The sequence below is a fragment of the Bacillus rossius genome, chromosome 15 (genome assembly GCF_032445375.1).
Source record: "Bacillus rossius redtenbacheri isolate Brsri chromosome 15, Brsri_v3, whole genome shotgun sequence".
Classification (NCBI taxonomy): Eukaryota; Metazoa; Arthropoda; class Insecta; order Phasmatodea; family Bacillidae; genus Bacillus; species Bacillus rossius.
Window position 1 is genome coordinate 13,478,960 of NC_086342.1, and position 20,686 is coordinate 13,499,645.

The 20,686-nt window shown below is 37.1% G+C and overlaps 1 protein-coding gene across 3 annotated transcripts; it reads left to right on the top strand.

Annotated features, from left to right (window-relative positions):
- Nucleotides 1-250: 250 nt before the first annotated feature.
- On the top strand, nt 251-19,601 carry LOC134539357 (importin subunit alpha). Of its 3 annotated transcripts, none has more exons than XM_063381331.1 (11): nt 251-446; nt 4,666-4,765; nt 6,922-7,093; nt 7,203-7,350; nt 7,910-8,165; nt 9,499-9,637; nt 11,037-11,212; nt 14,171-14,353; nt 14,865-15,047; nt 15,718-15,864; nt 19,356-19,601. In XM_063381331.1, exons 2-11 carry the CDS (start codon nt 4,679-4,681, stop codon nt 19,446-19,448), a joined length of 1,584 nt encoding a protein of 527 aa, XP_063237401.1. In that variant the 5' UTR covers nt 251-446; nt 4,666-4,678; the 3' UTR covers nt 19,449-19,601. The 3 variants fall into 3 exon arrangements, with proteins under 3 accessions (XP_063237401.1, XP_063237402.1, XP_063237403.1); XM_063381332.1 differs by having other exon boundaries at nt 278-381; XM_063381333.1 differs by having other exon boundaries at nt 280-422.
- The last annotated feature ends 1,085 nt before the right edge of the window (nt 19,602-20,686 follow it).

The following is a 20,686-nucleotide window of genomic DNA, read 5'->3' on the forward strand; positions in this document are numbered from 1 at the left end:
TACGATAAATTAGTATAACGTTAACAATAAAATATTTTCCCATTGATAATATCCCACTAACATTAAGAATTTATAAAATAACCAGCATGTTTCATTAAAATCTATATGCGCAAATTTGTATCCGTAGCAAAAGTTAATGCAGTGAACAAAATAATGATTTTTACATTGGTTAAACTGCTTCTAACTACCAATCAAAAGAGTTATACTTTGTAGAACCAATCAAAATCGTAATGCAATATTTAAATTTTAAATTCTTTATTACCATTGGTAGGCCGTTCGTATATTCTCTGTGACGGTTGTGATCGTTGGTCGTACTAATCGTTGATTTGATTCATTTTTGTTATTCCTTCTTGTTCCTTCGATCGAGAAACTGCGTTGAGGGTAGTTTTCGTTATTTCTTCTCGTCTAATACTGTGTGTGAGGTATTTTTATAGTCTTATATTTAGGTTTGTATACTACCATTTTATATCAATATTGGGCTGCGGCTTGTTAGATGTTGGGTTCTTTGTTTTTTTTTTTTTAAATACTTATTGGCATAATGTATAATTGGTTATGTATATATCGTAGGTAATATATTAATTGCTGTATGTATATGAATAGTTTTATAATCCTTATTTGTTAGAATTTTGTATTACTTGCTAAACTTTGGTGAGAAGCTATAAAGATTTGACAATTTTAAGTATCCGGTACGTCATTAATTGACAATTGACATTCCTACAGCTGTTTTGCGGTGGAATGTTGAACAGTATCGCTAGAAACATAGTAGTCTAAATGCATCTGTAACTGCCCAAGTGCGGCTTCTGGGTAAAAACTTAATAAAGTGTAAGGTTGGTTCGGTTAGGTGAGCTACATGAATAATACTTATGTCTTATTTAAATTACAGTTAGCCTTCTCATAAGCAACATTTGTGCAGAATTACCACGTGTTAGTCTGCTACCGCTGGTTTACATGTGATTAGATAAGATGCATGACATTTCGGCAGGAAAGTACTAGAACTAGTTTTGGGAGTAGTCTAAGCATATCTATTGATAATGTTACCAACATGGCATTGCTGAGATTACCACCCATAAATTATTACGAGTCGACTGGGAATATGGGGTTTTTGGGTGCGGAGCATTCACATGCTTGTAATTTATTTGATTTTCAAATTGATTTTAACATCCTGGGTATTGTAAAGTCCTACCTATTAGAGTACGTAACATAATCCTGTTTGTGTAATAATTGTATCATATTCCATGCTAAAATCTTACCAGTAATACCTATTCTTTGCAATGATCGGGACTTGTCCATTTTAAGATTCCGTAACAATACCAATGGTGTCGCTTATGTCATTACCACCCTTACATTCGTATGCCATGTGAGCAGGAATACGGGGTTTTGAATGGGAACTATAAATACACTATTTCTCACGTATTTAATTTTTTTATAGTCTATTTTGTGATACCCAAATTTCATTACCGAAGACATTATTCTGTACATGATATAAATAAATTACATTGGTATCGTGAATTATGACAATGTGACTTATTTATTAGTGATCTTAATGATTCTGAAAATTAAAATTTGCTGGAGACAGTATTTATAAAGAATTAAAACCAGTATCGTAAAATACACTAAGAAGAGTGGGACTAGTGTACGTCATGATACAGATAAAATATTTTCTGTAAAAGTTCATTGCATTAATCACTGATATTGCAAAATACACTAGACGGAGTGAGATTAGTCTTACTTCATGATACCGTAATCATTTTTTCTATAATTTATTACTTTCAATCAATTATTTGTCAGTATCGTAAAATGCAATAGACTGGGGAGAACTGTAGTGTACTTAATGATACCACAATATTTTACAAAAAAAAAAAATTAATTATTTACCGGTATCTCAAAATACAATAGACCAGTCTAGACTTAGTCCTCTTCACAGTACCACAAATATATTTCCTATAAATTCTTACTTTCAATATATTATCTGTATCACATAATACAAAATACCTGGTATAAATATAGTCTGCTTCATGATACCACCAAAATTTTCTTGGAAGAGGTCTCTTTCACTACAGAAATACCAGTATCCCTAAAACACCTAATTTTAAATAAAATCTACATTATGATTACATACAATAAAATCTAAATTAAATGTGCAGTTGTCACCTAACACATCACTACATACATATAAAATTACTACAAATCACAAAAACTTTACATCCATTCAACCCCACTTACCTTGTTTTTACTGCAGTGATTCTATACTATCAATTTTTTTTCTAATAGTTACATCATTAACTCAAAATCAGTTGCCGTTTCTTCGGTTATTTTTCCTATCTTGCGAATCGCTAATAGTCGTTGTACATGTACTAATACATTATCAATCCATACATTCTTTCTCTCCACTGCACCTTAAAACAATCTGTTTAAAATGAACAACACTAGATAAAAGTACACTTAAATGCACACATATTCACTATAATTATTATAATATTCTTAATACATATAACTTAATGTAGACAAAAAACTTACGTAACACTACTCCCATGTAAACTTTGTTTACTACCCCTAAATTTACAAACGAACACGCAAACATCAAAACACTTTCATTCGGTACTACCAAAACCTGTTCCAATACTATAATCCAACCTGATTGGCATTCTAAAATGACGTTTTCCCCTCCGTTATTTTCATCCGATTGGAATCCAGTATCGTAAAATGCACTTGACCCCAATAATCACCATTTAATACAAAAATTCAAACATTTTCTACTTTAAATTTTGACAGGAGTAAAGGCGAGAAAAATATGTTTGTATTATTCAAACTGCTGTGTTGTGTATGAATAGTTTTTAAAAATTTTGTGCTGTGCTTATGCAACTGTGCTAATTATATGCTGTTTACATACTATCACAAATATAGCCAAAGAAATACTACCTATTGTCAGGGACCGGAAAGTTACTTTTAAAACGTAACTCAGTTACAGTTACAAATACTCCATTGGAAATGTAACCCTGTTACAACTACAAGTTACACTACTGAAAATAAACCAGTTACAGTTATGAGAAAAGTAACTGTAAGTTACTTTAACAGTTACTTTGTGAAAAACTAAAAGTGTGATACGTAATATTGTTATAATTAATTAAAAGCTAATAAAACATATTGTGTTTAGTAAAGATATATGTTTATTTAAACTAAAATTTTTTAAATAGGTTTTAAATTACATTGAGTAATTAGTTCACACTACAGAATTGTTCGCAGCACCACACAACAAGCATTTCACAATAAGGTTATTTTTATCACTCGACCGAACTTCGAAAAAATTAGAATATGAAGGCCACGGCAACGAAAATTCTGGACTGCTTTCTCGGCTTCTCGCATCATTAGATTCTGTCATTGCTTTCGCGCATGTGCACAGGTAGGTTAATTAATTAAACAGCACAGCAGTAAACCCGCATGTCGCAAATATTAAAGAAATGACAATCAAAATACGAGCGCAGGCTAGCCAACAGCAGTTTTACAAGTACAAGCAATACCATCGCAAATAATATGCTCGTCGGGATTTTCGTTCTGGGATTGAAAAAATCAACAAATCATTGTTCGTTCAATAAGAAATACATTTTAAAAATGTAACGCAAGAAGTAACGACAATTATCGTTACTTTAAGGCAGAAAATGTAATTCAGTTACAGTTACAGTTACTGAAAACTTAATATATTGCGTTACCATGATCGTTACCATAAAAAGTAACTGTTACAAATAACGTCGTTACTAGTAGCGCGTTACTTCCAGTCCCTGCCTATTGTAGCCATTACCATCCTGCTACTGCGGAAAATTTGTACGGGGTTTTTGTTTGCATGGTTTATAGACCCCAAAACCATTTACGCAAGTGTTTATTTATTTATTTATATATAATCTAAATTTTATGTACACTATAACTGCTGCAATTTTTCACAGATCACTTCCAAACATTTATAAAAACTGGTAGTGAAAAATCTGTCATGTTCTTTAATGGGCAATATCTGACCAAAGGGGTAGAAAAGAGGAAGGTTTAAAAAAAAATCTGTAAATCCCATAATATGGAAAATATCACTTCTGTTTGGACTGTAATTATAACTACTAGGAGTAATACACAAATTGTTTGTCTGAATTAAGTTTTGATATGACTTCAAGGGGTTGAAAACACCAGGGTTGGAGGACATAAATATCTTAGCTCCCTTCGTAGGCTCATGGATTTGCTAGTAAGGGAAAACCTGCCTTCGTCAAGGAAATCAATAATATTTCTGGTATTACTGTTCTTATGAAACACCACACTTTTTCCCTCATGCTGTTTAAATGTAAATTTTTCAACTTGTTTAAGGAAACTGTTTTTCTTCTGTAGTTTTTAACTCTTATCATATTGCAAACATGACAGACAAGATTGCATTTAACAAATCACAATAGACCTTATCATGTGTCCCGTGTTTTTGACTAATCAATAGGCACTGATCTTGGAATAGCATGTCACTGTGGTGTACATTGAGACTGATACTTTGGCATTTTGACTACCTAATCGATGCAAACATTAAACAGAAAATTTTTTGCAACTTCCATGCCGCGCTGTGATTTGATCATATGAAATGGCTACAAGACTACCTAGTACATGTTAACATTGTAAATTAATAAGCATCCTTTTTCTCCACAGGTAGTTATTCAAGATGCCGCTTATAACTCAGGATGAAAATACAATGCTGACAGGATCGGCAAGACTGGATCGATTCAAGAACAAAGGAAAGAATTTAGATGTGAGTAATTACAAATAAACTTTTTGTCATGTTTCTGCTATATTGAGAATGTTGGCTGCAGTGTGAATTGTTTCCCAGTTCTTAAACACTTCATTGTGTATTTTTCCTAGCGTATTATAGCCTAAGTAACTTTATGTTGGGCTAATTTTTTTCTTTATTACCATGGGTAAATTTAACTGGCTTGCAGTCTGATAAGAAAATCTTAAGTTAATAAAATGAGGTTATTGAAATAGAGTACAGTGCGTATTATTGCGTAGTGATGGCCCGAGGTTGTCATAGTTCATAGAGTATTTCGTTCAACTGATCAATATGAAAATTTGGTATCTATAAACATTAGTAATGGGCACAACTATTCTTTTTACTGAATTAATTTTTTTTAATCAGTTCAATGTAACAATTTGTTCTTTTTGTTCCTCTACGGGACATGGCTCTTATGAAGAATCATAATTTGTTTGGAGTATTAGCTTTCTTTGCGCCTGGCTGGTTATCGTATCTGCTCGGCTTGGATAGCTAAAACTCCAGGCGTCTAGCTGTGTATTGACAGATACGTATAAAATTCGAGAGTATTTGCATATATAATCACATGGATGATGATTCGTTTATACTAGTGTCCAAGTACTATTACACCATTTAACATCGCTATGTACCTGGGTTTTTCGTGGCAGGTTGATTGTGCAATGGTTTACCATTGCTTTCCGTGAAGGAAATCTCAACCCCCAGTCCTGGACCTGAGTGGTAAATTGTGTAATTTTTGTATTTATGGTGCACGTTCCTTGCAATCGTCCTAAGGAGTGTTGATGTGCATCTTACAATATGTAATTAAATAAAACTAATGCTTTTGATATTAACCTTCTGCCAGTGTCATCCCGCCTCATATAGCGTTACATGTCGTGCTAAACGTGGTCTTTGTTTCCACTGTAAGTCTCGCTTTAATATTAGATTAAATATTCCCACCTTGTTCTGTGACTAAATCTTCCGAACTGTTGTGCTTGGATATATGATTTTGCCTCAGAGATGGACAAGCCAATCGGAGAATGTCTTATAAAATTACAATGTTTCCACAAAGTGTTCAGATAGAATTTACAGGTCATTCATTTTTCATATGAAAAACACAGCTACAACTTAAGCTGTATTAAATTTAGTTGATATTGAGAAATATTCTGTCTTGATATTAAGTCATGTGTAAATGTAAAATTTTGAAAATTATTTAAAAATTCTTTTCTATTGGCTCTCAAACAACTTTTACATCAAAGAATTTGAATCAAACTGACAAGTTAAACTAGACTCAATTTCATAGAGGTAATATTTATAATTGCAGAGAATAGTTTTGTAAAGACATGGAAACATTAAATTAGCATTTCTATGTACCATGTTGGTTATCCTGCAACCAAATATTCTGTTTGCACTTTTTTTTTTCGTTTGTTGATGAATTAAATTAGCATATAAAACTTTATTCGACTGCAATGTGTGAAATAATGGTGACTCGGTCATGGTAAAATTAATTCATAATTCATATTAATGCTATGTAATTGGTGTGGTAAAGTATATTTGTACGATTTTGTTTTAAATTTGTGTTTTTGTTGCACATACGTATTCACATTCATGTGTTTGTGTATATGTGTATCATTATATAAAGCATATTCTATTTGAACGAATGGAGTAATATATAAATTTTATTTATTTATTAATATTGTAACATGCCCAACAATAGCTGAGGGCTTTAGCGGTGGGCACGACACATATATGCAAGGACAACATATAAACAATTCAAACAAAATACAAACAAACAAGTAAAGTTAAAATAAGTATAACTATTAAAAATAAACATCAAAATATAAAATGCATAAAAAGAAATGCAAAACATAGACATTACAGTATAATGAAATTACTATTTGTAGGCTTATGTAAAAAATTAATTTAAAAAAAATACATTATGTACCTAGCTACACTTTCGCAGGTTAACATGATCGGTTTTTATTGAAACTAGAAATGAGTCGAAAAATTATATCATTATTTTTTTATGGTGTGTACATGGGGTAGATGTTAAAACGGCTGTCCATTTCTACGTTTGGCATTGTAAATGTGTTTCTTTTGAAGGGCAGGTAAAAATTTTTGGTTCTGCTGGTGTGCAGTGAGTGTGTGTTGTGTGTGTTCAGGAGATGCGCAGGCGACGCAGCGAGATGAGCGTGGAGCTACGCAAGGCGCGGAAGGACGACCAGCTCCAGAAGCGCCGGAACATCGACGCGGAGGACGAGCCATTGTCGCCCCTGCAGGAGAGCAACGGCAAGGGCGGAGCCCCCGCCATGAGCATCGACATGATATACCCCGGTGAGACACGTTCAGTTGCGGGGATTCTCGGCAGTTTTTCCGCTGTCCTCGTTCTTAACCTCCGAACTGTGTGTGCTGACTAATTTTTGAAATCTGGGGTTGTCTCCAGCAATGATGAGCGGAGACCCCGACAGGCAGCTGGCGGCGACGCAGGCGGCCCGGAAGACGCTCAGTCGCGAACGTAACCCGCCCATTGACACCATGATAAACGCTGGCGTGGTTCCTCTCTGCATCAAGTTCTTGGAGAATTTCGGCCAGTGAGTATTGTCCATTCGGTTAATGATTTTGCTAAAGGGGATGGGGCTGATGTGAGTTCATTTATCTTCCATTAAACTCCAAATAATTTTCTGCTGTAACTTTTTATTTTTATTTTTTTTATTATCATTAATGTGATAAAATGTGACTACCATAGAAATAAAAGTTATTTACACTCGGTTCATCAGTAATAGTTTTGATCCAGGAGTAATGGAATGAGTACGAAATTGGAACTGGTAAACTATAAAGGTGTTGGGTGTTCAGGGCCGTGAAAAAACAAGGCCTTGGCACTGCCTAGAATTGAACTTCACGTTGGTGGGAGGCAAGTGATTTTGATCACCTTGGCAAGTTCAGTTTTCCCCCTGATGTTATATGTATGTATGTATGTGTGTGTGTGTGTGTATGAGGGAGAGAGAGCGCTGAAGTGGCAGCTTACTGGTGGCTTGCGGTGCAAATCTTGAGCCACTTAAAGGAGAACGACCTCTCTGTGCCGATCCTCAATTTAAAATTCCCTCGTCAGCCGCGGAGGACGTTGTACTGACGGGAGGTTTGCGGCGGCAGCCCTGCCCTCCAGTTCGAGGCGGCGTGGGCCCTGACCAACATAGCGTCGGGCACGAGCGAGCAGACGGCCGCCGTGGTGGACCAGGGGGCCGTCCCGAGGCTGGTGGGCCTGCTGCGGTCGCCCTTGCAGCACGTGGCGGAGCAGGCGGTGTGGGCCCTGGGCAACATCGCCGGCGACGGGCCGGCGTCGCGGGACCTGGTGCTGGCCGCCGGCGTCATGCCGGAGCTGCTGCGGCTCGTCGCTCCCGACATCGGCGTGAGTCTGTCGCTGCCCCCGACTCCGACTAGCTAGAACATTTAAATAACATGCAGCTTGAACCTGATGAGGTCGGCCCGCCTTTGATAGAATACCCGCATTTGTAGTACCGTATTTAATCGCATGAAGTCCGCACCAGACAAAGCAACCTTTGGCCACCCCTGAAAGGCACAGTAACAGGATGGAAAATTACAGACGCTGTCAACAATGCTTTGACGTTGAGTTGTTCATTTCTCCGGAGGGGTCGCTGAGAGGGTTTTGTACATGCGCACAGTTTTTTTTTTATACACACAGTGGGCAAGGGACAGGGAGGGAGGCTCGCCGGCGCAGGCTAATGCAGACATTAGACATCTGCCCCGTGCCTTTAGTGGCCATCTCGGTGAAAGATTAAAAAAAAATGTCTTTTCGTGCAAAGCGTTTATTTTGTGTAGGCTGGCTGCAGATTCTGAACGTAGGAGCGCACACGCGAGCGAGAGAAGGGAAAAAAAATGTGTGGAGTCTTCCACTAATCGCCGGCACCCAATTATCTTGACACCTGTCACATTTCTCACATCTGCTGCGGAGGGTCGCCAGTCACCAGCGCTCTGCTAGTAAACTAATTATGAGAGAACAATTTTTTTACTTTACACAAAACGTAAAATTTTGAGGGGGAAAAAATTTTTTTTGGCGGACTTCACCTCATAATGTCCTCATTCCATTTTTTTGTCAGAAATGTAGCCAAATTACTGCGGTTATTATGCAAGTAAATACAGTAATTTGATCCAATCTGCCATCACATACACTGAAGGATTTTTTTTTTTTTCTAAATGGCATTTTAGTTGGCCATCCACACTGTACCGGAGTGTTTTGTATTTTTAATTTTTGTTGTATGGTTCCAGGCCGGCTATGGGAGTGGCCAAGGTTGGGTTTTTTCACGATTTCTTTCATAAAATTGCGAAATAAGTGAATTATTTCTTGCAAATGTTCTTTATCGGTGTTTGCAGGGCTGATAGTGTCTTGCTGCATACTTTTTTTTTTTCAACTGCTTGAAAATGCACAAGTTTTTTTTCTTTTTCTTTTCCTATTGTGCATTTTCGAAATACTTCCTGATTTAAATCTGTACTCGGAAAAAAAAAACTTTTAATCCATATTGGCAGGTGACTCGTGGCCTATCGTATGCTCAGAATTAATGCAATCCGTCGTCATTTGGTACTTAACAATTTTTTTACCCATCCCATATTTTTGTAGTCACTGGTAGGCACTAAGATGTATTTCTACAATCCAGTAGATATCCTATGTGTACAAATCGCTACTATGTTTTGTGTGTTATAGACAATAATTTTTTTTTTGACAGATGTCGTTCCTGCGCAATGTTGTCTGGACAATCTCGAACCTGTGTCGCAACAAGAACCCACCGCCGCCTTTCGAGGAGGTGAAGAGCTGTCTGCCGTACCTAGAGCAGCTCTTGAAGTATTCCGACAAAGATGTCCTAGGTCAGTTTAGTATATAAAATGGTTTGTAGAGTAGTCGTAACTAAGACTTGCACTTTGCAAGGGATAATTATAGTTTTGTTTGCTAATATGCATGTTTCAAATGTATTTTTCACTTTCACTGAGGGGAAATTGGGCTTTTGGAGAATATCTGGTTGTGAATGTTAAATGAATATGATCTGATAGTTTTATAAAGTTACTAAAGAGTTTTTTCTTTCTAAAGATTTTATCACATTGTCAAACTTTCGCTTACATTATCTCTCAATGTAATTGGTTATGGTGACACTGAAAACCCCTTGTGACACTTTTTGCTTGACAACTTGTATGTCCATCAAATACCGTTTTTCTTTTTATATTACAGTTTAAAATTATTTTAATTTACAGGTGTTTTAAAAGTTAAGAAATGCATTAGTCCAAAGGTTTAATTTTTCTATCGAGATCTGTGTTACATCATTTTAATTTAAAATAAATTATTGTTAGTATGGCTATTTAAAATATTAAGATAATTTCAAAAGAATAACTTTAATGGTCTGACAATTTAAACATTTGTGGACTATCTGTCGAACTTTATTTGATGGGGAAAAAATTGGAATCCATATTTTGTTTGGTATCAGGGTGACCACAGATCAGGAAAACCTGAAAAGTTGGGGATTTTTAAATGGGTCAGAGAATTTTTTGTCATAAGTTTGTGTCTGCATATTACACTTTCTACCAAAATAATCCACACCGAATTGTTCTTAAAATGCCTGTCTAAAGTATAGTGCGCGGGTTCTTCTAAACATTACAATGTTGCATGGCAACACCGCACAGCAAGCTTTCCCTTCAAATTAACTGCAGCTTTATTTTGGTATCTTAGTTAGATGCAACAATTCAAATGGGTTTTTGTACTTAATCTCAGTGTTTTTATATTTTGGTTGAATTTTTCACATGATAAACAACTACATTCATGTTGCCACATTTCCCTACCTTGTATAAAATTAAGTTCAATTTTTATATGCAAAGTAGGATAACACTGGTAAATCAGGGTCGGGTTAAATCTGGAAAAGTCGGGGAATTTTATTTTAGATTTTGTGTGGCTACCCGGAGTTTTGACTTTTTAAACTTTTTGTGAAATATTAGTGTGTGCCAGGGTCTTAATAGTTGGGAAGCCTACAACTCGCGTAGTTTCGGTTCCCTGCAAGGATTTCCGAAGTTTTGCGTTTTTGGTACTAACGCCACTTCAGCCGCCAAATCAGAAGTTTCCAATGAAAACAAGCATGTTGTGACCGACCTGACCTGACCCGACCCAACCCTTCGATTTTTGAGAGAGATCCGAAGTTGCACAAACGTGGTAGGGAACCAAAACCATGACATGAGTTGTGGGCTTTCCCTTGACGGTCGCGACTGGTGCATGTTGTGCCAGCCGATACCTGCTGGGCCCTGTCGTACCTCACGGACGGCAACAACGACAAGATCCAGGCCGTGGTGGACATGGGGGTGGTCCCGGAGCTGGTGAAGCTGCTGGCGTCTCCGGAGGTGTGCGTCCTCACCCCGGCCCTCCGTGCCGTCGGCAACATAGTCACGGGCAACGACACCCAGGTGAGGGCGATACACATTTGCTCCCGTTTCATTGCCGTATTGGCCCGAATATGAGGCGAACCTGCAGTTTCATACGAGGCCAACCAAGTGCCATTTTGAGACGCTTCAACATTCACATTTTTACTCAAAAACAAATATTTTAAGGGGCCCGCCTACCTGGTCACGCACACGGTGTGCAGAGCTTCAGGAAAAACAACGCGATTTCAAAACTACTCAAGATATCCGAGTGGGGTATGTTTACGAAAAGCATTTAAGAGTGCGCTTAGGCCCGAAAAGTACAGTAGAACCCGTTTATAGTGAACCCGCCTATAATGAATTCCCGTTTATTGTGAATTTCCGTCTCAGTCCCGGCAAAATGATGTGAGGTTATGTATTAATTTATTGGATATAGCGCACAACTTTTGTCAATGTTGATACGTTTTCCCGTGTACCACGAACAAATTTTGCCGACATAATGCACATTTATCTCAAATATTTTCACAAAACGTCTATTCTGGATCACATTGAAGTTTTTCTCGGGAATACGCTACTCGATTGTCCACTGTTCAAATTATAAACAAGTCGTATTCTAGTGGCCTCGGTAGGCTACGTGTAGCCATAAATGGTGATCAGTTTGGTGAAAATAAAAAATATTTTTCCCTGCATAATTAAAGAATGGACGAACACGTGTACATTTAATATGTTATCAAAATTAAACATAAATTACCACCACACAAATACGTATGTACATTATAGCTGCAAATTCAATATTTTTACGTCTCATTTTTATTGTTCACATTTCGGACATTTTGATCGAGTAAGGTTCGTAAGACTACCACTAGATAGAACTCTGTGGACTAAATTTTTCCATAGAAAGTGAGAATATTTCGTTCCAAATTTAGCAACTGTGATACTAAATGATACGTAGTGATCTTTGATGTGCCAGACTCGTTATTTTTCGTTTATTTACTTTTGACGGTAAAAAGAATTTCGTGTTATTAAGCTGCAAATGTGCTTCAATAAGAAATACGTACATAAAAATGGGTGAAAAACGCTGTAAAAAACGTAAGGCATTATCTGTGCGAGATAACTGGACATTATTGAAAAGATAGACTCCAACCCCACTGTCCCGCACGTGTTAATAGCAAAGGAACTGGGAATTGCAACATCCACATTAAGTACAATACTAAACAAGCTGAACAATCTTCTTTATCGAGCTGCGAAAACGTCACAGAGTATTAAATGCCTGAAAAAAGGATAATACGCCGATGTCCAAGAACCATTAGGTAATAGAAAGTTTGTACATGTATAGTTCATTAAAAATAATATCTGCACTTTCTCATAAAACTGTTGCTTTGAGTATTTCCATTCGTTCTTTTCTTGGCTTAGGCCTATGTGTAGTTAAGATTTTGCTTTTGAATATGTATTGCCAATATAAAAGTTTTCCCAGATATAACGTTTCCCCTCTATAGTGAACATATAAACTACTCCCTTCAGATTCGTTATAACAGGGTTCTACTGTACTTTTAATTTTGGATCATGTTTTTAAACTGTATTTCTGGAAGAGTTAAAATGGCTGAAACGCATGTTTTCAAAGTAATTTTTATGTGTAAAACAAGTGGTACAGATTCTTAAAAGCACTTAAGGGACTTGCATTACACCTTTATCTTCATTTCCCCGTAATATAAAAATACGGTCACCGCTCAAATTTCACAGTTATCCATTGACGACGAGAAGGCTGCGCGCCAGTCCAGAGGCTATACAGCGCTAGAAATACCAGCGAGCGTCGCACTTATTGTCCCGCCTCACTAAAACACATACACCCCTGATGAGGCGGGCCCCTTAATTTTCAACTTAAAACAATTGCTAATTACTGCAATCTGCAATATTGGGTTGGCTTCATCGTTTTCCCCGTGCGAGGTAACGAAGTTTTGGTTAATGTAAAATAAATCGTGAACTTTTTTTTTTTTTTCAACCGTAGCTTTCAGCTTGGAACTAAATGTTTGCGGTGCTGACGTCTTGGGTGCGAAAATAAGGCGATTTCCAAATTTTCGCATCTCTCGTTTATGTAAAAATGGTCGCCTTATATTCGGACCGATACGGTAGCTAGGTAAAAGTTTCTTCCAGTTGGAAAGTTTTATTTAGCAATTGTGTATAAAATTAAAATAATTCGGTAAATGTGTCATAGCTAGAGATGGTTTTATTATTATGTATATTTTTCAATTGAGAAACGTTTTCACGATACTTTTGTCACCAAAACTGTAATTTTGACTGTACGTGATCTTTCACAGTATAATAATTTGTAATGAGCATTTCTTGGATCGATAAAAGTTAATCTGCAAGGTTTTGTGTGTTTAAAAGATGTACCAATATTGTAACTTAAAATTGGGTTTCTAATGAGAGTTCCAAAAATGTTTTCTGATATGTAGTAAATTTTGGTAAGACTTCTTGCAAAAGAAAAGTACTTTATAGATATGTTCGGAAGTATATTTAAGTTTTGAAAGGGAAAATAAAATTTTATGCAGTTAACATTACTTATTCTGGCCAACCATTTTATTTCAACAAACACCGAAATACAAGTTAATGTAACACATAGCACTGAAACGCAAGTAACGTCTCATGAGATTAAGTTGCATATTATAACCAAAACATAGTTCAATTAATAAAAAAAGTAATCTTTTTAGTGTTTTGAAATTCAGGCAATGACGTCTCCAGACGAGAAAAAATTTTACCAACATGCGCAGGTCAGAAAAATTAATTTAATATGTTTTATTCAGAATGTATCGATTTTAGACCATTGTTGCATATTTTGCAGCTTGTAAGTTTTACTGTTATTTCGATGGAGTGGGTATTACAAAACAGGTTTTATAAAAAAAAAAACCTGTTTTGAAAATAAATCTGGATTTTAATAAAAATCTTTATCTGTTAGTGTTGTATTTCAGTTAGTGCTGTGTCGGACAAGTCCTGGATCTCCCGCAGACGGACGCGGTGATCCAGAGTGGGGCCATCCCCCTGCTGAAGGGCCTGCTGAGGCACGAGCGCAGCAACATCATGAAGGAGGCGGCGTGGACCGTGTCGAACATCGCGGCCGGCAACGCGGACCAGATCCAGGCGGTGGTGGGCTGCGGCCTCCTGCCGGACCTGGTGCTGGTCCTCTCCTCGGTGAGTCGCGGGCGGGCGGGCTTCCCTGCGCATTCCCGAACTGCTCGCGAGCATCGGCAAACACCCCGGTTGCACCTTTGAACATACATACTGTATAGAAGTCGCGAGTGGATAGGATTTACTCTACGTTTTTTCCGGAGCGTATGATGAGCAGCTTGGGAACTTGTGCGCTGCCGTAACGCCCTGCATCGTCTTAGTTGTTATTTACACGTTAGAGCGCAGCACTGTCGCCTGCTGTCATTCCCCCGCACCCCTCACCCATCATTCACTGCAGCTCAAGGTCGTTCAACGGGAGGGTGAAGAAGGGGTGTTTGAAGAGTCCGACACTTGTCCGCCAGGGACCACCGCGAGTCGATGCCCTGGAGATGGTGGCGGATTGCGGGCGGTGAATTAACCAACTACCTCAAAACCGTATTAGATATTTTAACCTGGGCTGGCGACTTATATACAGTGTATGTATTCAAAGGTTGCGCTCCCCCCCGTGTGGAACGGCCGTTTTGCTCGTCGGCAGGGCGACTACAAGTCGCAGAAGGAGGCGGCGTGGGCGGTCACGAACTATACGTCGGGGGCCAGCGTGCAGCAGATGGTGGAGCTCTTGAAGAGCCAGGTGCTGCCCCCCTTCTGCCGCCTGCTCGACAGCCAGGACTGGAAGGTGGTCACCGTGGTGTTGGACGGCCTCGCCAACATGCTGCAGGTACGCCGTGGTTCAAACAATTTACAGTAAATTCTCTAGTACGTCCCTCTTAACGTACAATCTAGTATAACGTATAAAGCCGCCGGTCCCTTGAAACGCCATGCAAATTAATAGGCATAATAAATATATAACGTACGTATTTCAAAGCCCTGGACTGTAATTTCTCGTTAATACAATAAAAAACCCATCAGGTTGTAAAAATTGGCGCGAAGTGACAAATTGTAACATTTCTTCTGGATGAACCCAATATTAAGTACACCTCCATTAAGTAGTGAGTAATATTCTGGTCCCCCTCAAGTACTTAATAAAGGGAATTTACTGTAGTAGTTTTTGCAAATAATTATGTCCTTGAAGGTTTTTTTTGTTATCTTGCAAATAATCCTGTGACTGCCAAGTAGTGTGTGTGTGTGTATATATATATCCCAAGGATAGTGATACATGTGTTATTAGATTTTAGAAAATGGACGGATATACTTTAACCCTAGTAGTCATGGAAATTTACCAGTGGTAGTAATTTTAGGGGCTGGATTTTCATTTTCTTTTAGAAAATTGCAAAATTGGTCAATTATTTGAAATTAAGGTAGTCGGACACATTTCGCTACAGACTCTTGTGTGCGTCGAAGCGTTGTCGAGAGCTTGTCCCCAGCCGTGTTGTCTGGTGGGCCGGCAGATGGCGGAGAGGACCGGCAACCTGGAGGAGGTGGCCCTCATGATCGAGGAGTGCGGGGGGCTGGACAAGATGGAGGCCCTGCAGAGCCACGACAACGAGAAGGTGTACCAGAAGGTGGTGCACCTCATCGAGGTTTACTTCTCTGGGGTGAGGACTGCTTGCTTAGCCTCCATAGCGTTATTACTGTGTGGCGTTGGGTTATGTGGCGTGCTTCAATGCAGAACAATTTTTCTTGCCGAACACAGGAACTAATTCCAACAGACATAACTTATTTTGCCCAGAAATACGATATGTAGTCCTGTTTATCCGACATTCTGTATTTTCAGACATCCCACTGCGAAAAAAATTTTTTTCATATCCAACAGAAAATGGTAGTTGTGAGTATTAGCGTAGTCTATCAGCTGTGGTACACAGCAGCAACAAAAAGCTAAAGTTACTCTTGCTGATATTTTTTTTTTTTTTCCTTTTCTTTTTTCAGTTTTGTTGAACATGATTAATAAGTTCATAATATGTTAAATTGTTGTAGTTTATTTATAGTAGGCTTTTTCTTAACACCTCCCTATTATTTGAAATTTCAGTTTGTCCAAAAAGCGAGACTACTGTACGTAGTGTGACTCAATGAAACAAATCTAAGACCTGGTGCTACTTGCATCAGCATGAGCAACGCAGTTGTCGGAAAGCTTGAAATTCTTCAACCAAGCTTTTCCCTTTGCTGCGGGGAGTTGGAGCGAAGTGGTAGTTTACTACTCATCTGCTTGCTGCTTGTGGCTCTTAGTGTTTTTAGCTGCAAGATAGAAGTTTGCTATTATAATTAGGGTTGTGCTAGAATGAGATTTAGCCCTCGAGAAATTTTTGAGAAAGAATATTTTTCTCGTGAGAAACGAGACGAGAATGGGAAATTTTTAAATAATCAAGATTTACTATAGATATCACTTTCAAAATATATTGTTCTGTACATAAAACTGTTGTTTATCATATTGAATGTTAATTTAGTTGCCTGTGCACAACTGACATGCACCACACGTTATCTAAGCCTACACTAAATTATAAATAAACATTCACTTAGGTAAAAGTCTAGTAGCTAACATGTTAATTGTGGTTCCCGTTGACTTATCAACACTTTTTGTGTAATACTGCCACACTGATATGTCCACATCTTCCATTTTACCGTAAAATCAAAGTTTAATTTGACAACAAAGTTTACTTCTGTTAAACTGTTATATTCCCGCAACACTTTTTTTTCCACTTGGTTACGCCGCAGTTAGAGATAAAGCAGTATTAGGAAATTATTCTCATATTCCTAATAACATTTTACAGGCGTCACATTATTTATTCATACCCGCAGAGTAGGTCGCGTAAACGGGAAACACTGGTACTGTAATGAAAACAGAAATTTATACTAGGGAGGATTTGGCAGGATTCATTACTCGTGACGTCTTACGACGGAGTGAAACAAAGGTGGAAAAGGAAATGGGATGAACATACTATTTATTCTGCCTTTTCAACTGGTTTGAACACACACATTCACGTAATTTTACGTAATACAAGGGTGTGAATTGTTCTGCGTGTTCAATCCATTCCTTTACATTCCAGTCCATTTAATAATCACATGACTTGCGCAGTCTTTTATTGGAAATGAAATAAGAAACGGAACAGCGAAGCAGACTCGGTCTGGCAGCATGACCACCATTCCCTTTTGTTCGTTAAAAAGTAATTTTTGTATTTTGCTGTAATAATAAAAAATTTGGTATGCTACTAAACATTACCGAACAAAATATTATGACTAAATTAAAGGTAATGCTTTTATTAACTTTACCGTAATAACGTGTATGTAAACAAAACCAATTTTGTAGGTTAGGTTTGAACGTATTTTATTATGTATTATGCTTAAGTAATTTAAAAATTAAATACGGCAGTTTTTCTTTCAGGATAAATTGGAATTTCATATGACAGTTTTTATTCACGGTTTCGGTTATTGATAAAGGTTTTGGATGGTTGACTATCGGCTAGTCTAATATCTCTTAATGATAGCATCACGTTTGCTTTGTGTTCCACCAAATCATTTTTCGTCCAAATAGGCAGCACATTTGGTATTTTTAAAACATTTAAACTAAAATAATGGCAGTGTGTGTGTAATGTTCAACATATAAAAATACAACTATCAATATCAAATTTAGTTTCCATACCAAATTGAGTTGTTACCGGTACCAAAAAAAAATCTCTCTTCTCTCCCCCCCCCCCCCCCCCCCCCCCTTCCGAGAAATTATTTTCTTGCTCGCTGTTCGAGAATGCAATATTTCTCGAAATTTTTCTCGAGGTTCGAGATCTTTCACAACACTAATTATAATGCATTTACAATTTCATCCATTTTTGTAGTCGTGGCATATTAGCCTTACGTCTGAATTTCATCACAAAGTAGCAAAATGCTTTACTGGTAAAAACATAAGTTTCTAGACTTGACTCCGCAAAGTTGAGTTGCTGTGCTATAGCCGAATGTGTTGCGTATGAGGGATTTAAAAAAAATTAAGGTGCTTGGTGCAATTTTTGGTGTTTTGGTTTTATTAGTAGGCTTGTGCAAAGCTTTGACTTTGTGAATCAGTTCTTTTTAATGTAAGATTTGACTTCGCAAAAAAATTTGCTATTCATTTTATTTGAAGCTTCTATTGTGATACAAAGCTTCACATTTGTTGCAAAGCTTTAAAACTTTGAAAGCCTAAGATTCGCTCATAAAATTTTTTATTTTGTTTTGCTTGAATAAGTCAAAGTGGCACTCTTTGCATTTATGAATTCTCAATATTAATACGAGTGGCTGATGTATGATTTTTATTGAATGATGTTATATATAGGTCCCGATTAGTTACCTACTTAATTAAAAAAAATTATTTTTTACTTCAATCAAGCCTGTATTTTATAAAAGTTTAATGCAGCTTTGGTTAGAACACTATTTGTTTTGCATCAACAAACTATTTTTTGCCCTATATATAACATTTATTAGTACATACAGTTAAATGTCTTTCAATGCAGCATTCTGTGGTTTGGCACATTCTATATTCTGGCACCAATCTAACCACCCATTTTCAGATATATGTCTCCATTTCCAGTTACTGTCAGTTTTCATTTCAGTACAATGTTTCCTATTTTCTAGCGAGTTACATTTGGCATTTCCATTAATACTCTGTTGACTTTCGATCTGGCGTAATTTCTTGTCCGGTAAGGCCATGGTTTTGAATGTACCCAGCTTAAGACCTCTCACTGTATGAACAATTTGTGTTTCTCTTTTCCTCTGCTGCCTCTTCATTTTTTCATCCTTATTTTGTTTCCTTTGCCATTATCACTGATTTTCCTGCTCTTTACATAGCTATGAATTGTTTTGTAAGCTTTAGGCAGTTCTGGCGGCATCCTGTTGCAGCACTTCTTTGTCTATTTCTGTGCAGCATCACACACTATATTAACCCTTATCTTCCAACTTTTTCATTTGATCACTGACTTCAAAAAAAAATTTTCCTCTTATGCCTTTCCTTGTGTCCTTCGACCCAGTTTTTTCTTCCGTCCTGTTGCCACTGATGCAAGTATATTTTTGAAATATGAGGTCCAGGCTGCCCGGACTGAGTTGTAGCTGTAGCGTTCTTGTTCTGCAGGAGGATAATGTGGAGCTGTCGCCAGAGCAAGTGAACGGTCACTACGACTTTGCTCCGCACGACGATGTTCCAGAAGGAGGCTACTCTTTCTGAGTCGGCCTCGGCTTCCCGAACGCTCTCACAATCTCACTTACTACACTGTCATTTTTATTGAATTTTTTTTAGATTGATTACTGTTTTTTGTACTTGTGTGTCTTGTCTGGTCTGTACCATGTAGTAATAAATTTTTGTAATTTCCTGCTGAAATATCTGTGTTGTGTTCATGTTTGCGTAAGAGGAGTGCCAAAAATGAGCAAAAACCATACTGATTCTAAAAATTTAAACAAATACCTCTATATTATCTTTTTGCCATTTTCTGGTTGGAAACAATTTTCTCGACTTAAAAGAAAGGCAATATTTAGGCATTCTCAAATGTTGGCTCAAGATTTTTTTTCAGGGGGGAAAAATACCTATGTGTAAAAGAAATGTTTACTTTTGTTGTTGGCAGAAATAAAACCCCGTATCATTTTTACCAGTGTCCAGTATGAAGAAAAACATTGCAACATTCATGTTCTTGCCAAACAGTGGTAGTATAGCTAGAGCCAAATATTTTATGGTGTTATAAAAAGTAAATTAAGTCATTAAAGATTGTGTTCTTTATCTTTATCCTTAGTATAAATTAAAATGCATGTAATAATTAGGTATATAATATCAAGCACAATTAAATTGAATAACTGCTTTAACGATTTGTGGTAAGACACTGAAAATGTGTACATTAATACTAGGGATGGGGCGAATCCTGATTTCCTCGAATCCAAATCCTAACTCAAATCCTCGACTGGAATTGCCGAATAGATGATGTCCACATATCTAATGTAAGTGAGATGTATTCTGCTTGCACTAAAAGTCCCTTGACTTTTATCACGTGTAGTTTGGTACATTTCTGGTATAAGTGTATATAAAGACGAAAAATTTTTCTTGAGAAATTTCAGTTTTAGTACAGATTAGAGGTTAGGATTTTTTCTATAAATAAGCTAGAGGTCTGCGAGCCTAAGAATTTTACTTCGAGCCGAGCTCGAGCTTTTGTGGTACAGTTACACTTTTGGGAAATTATTTTTATCTTAAACTTAGTATAATGTTTGAATAAAGTATTAAAATGAAGTGGGCTTATTAATTTTCGGTAACTATTTACAGAGTGTGTTTACATTTTGCACTGCTAGAAAAAAAAAAACATTTTATTCCATTGAATCTTACCTGTTTCCATTGGTTCATTAGTAACTGATATCATCCAAATAACATAACCAAGTACATATATGTTTGTGTAAATGTAACATATCTTTGGAAAAATTTCA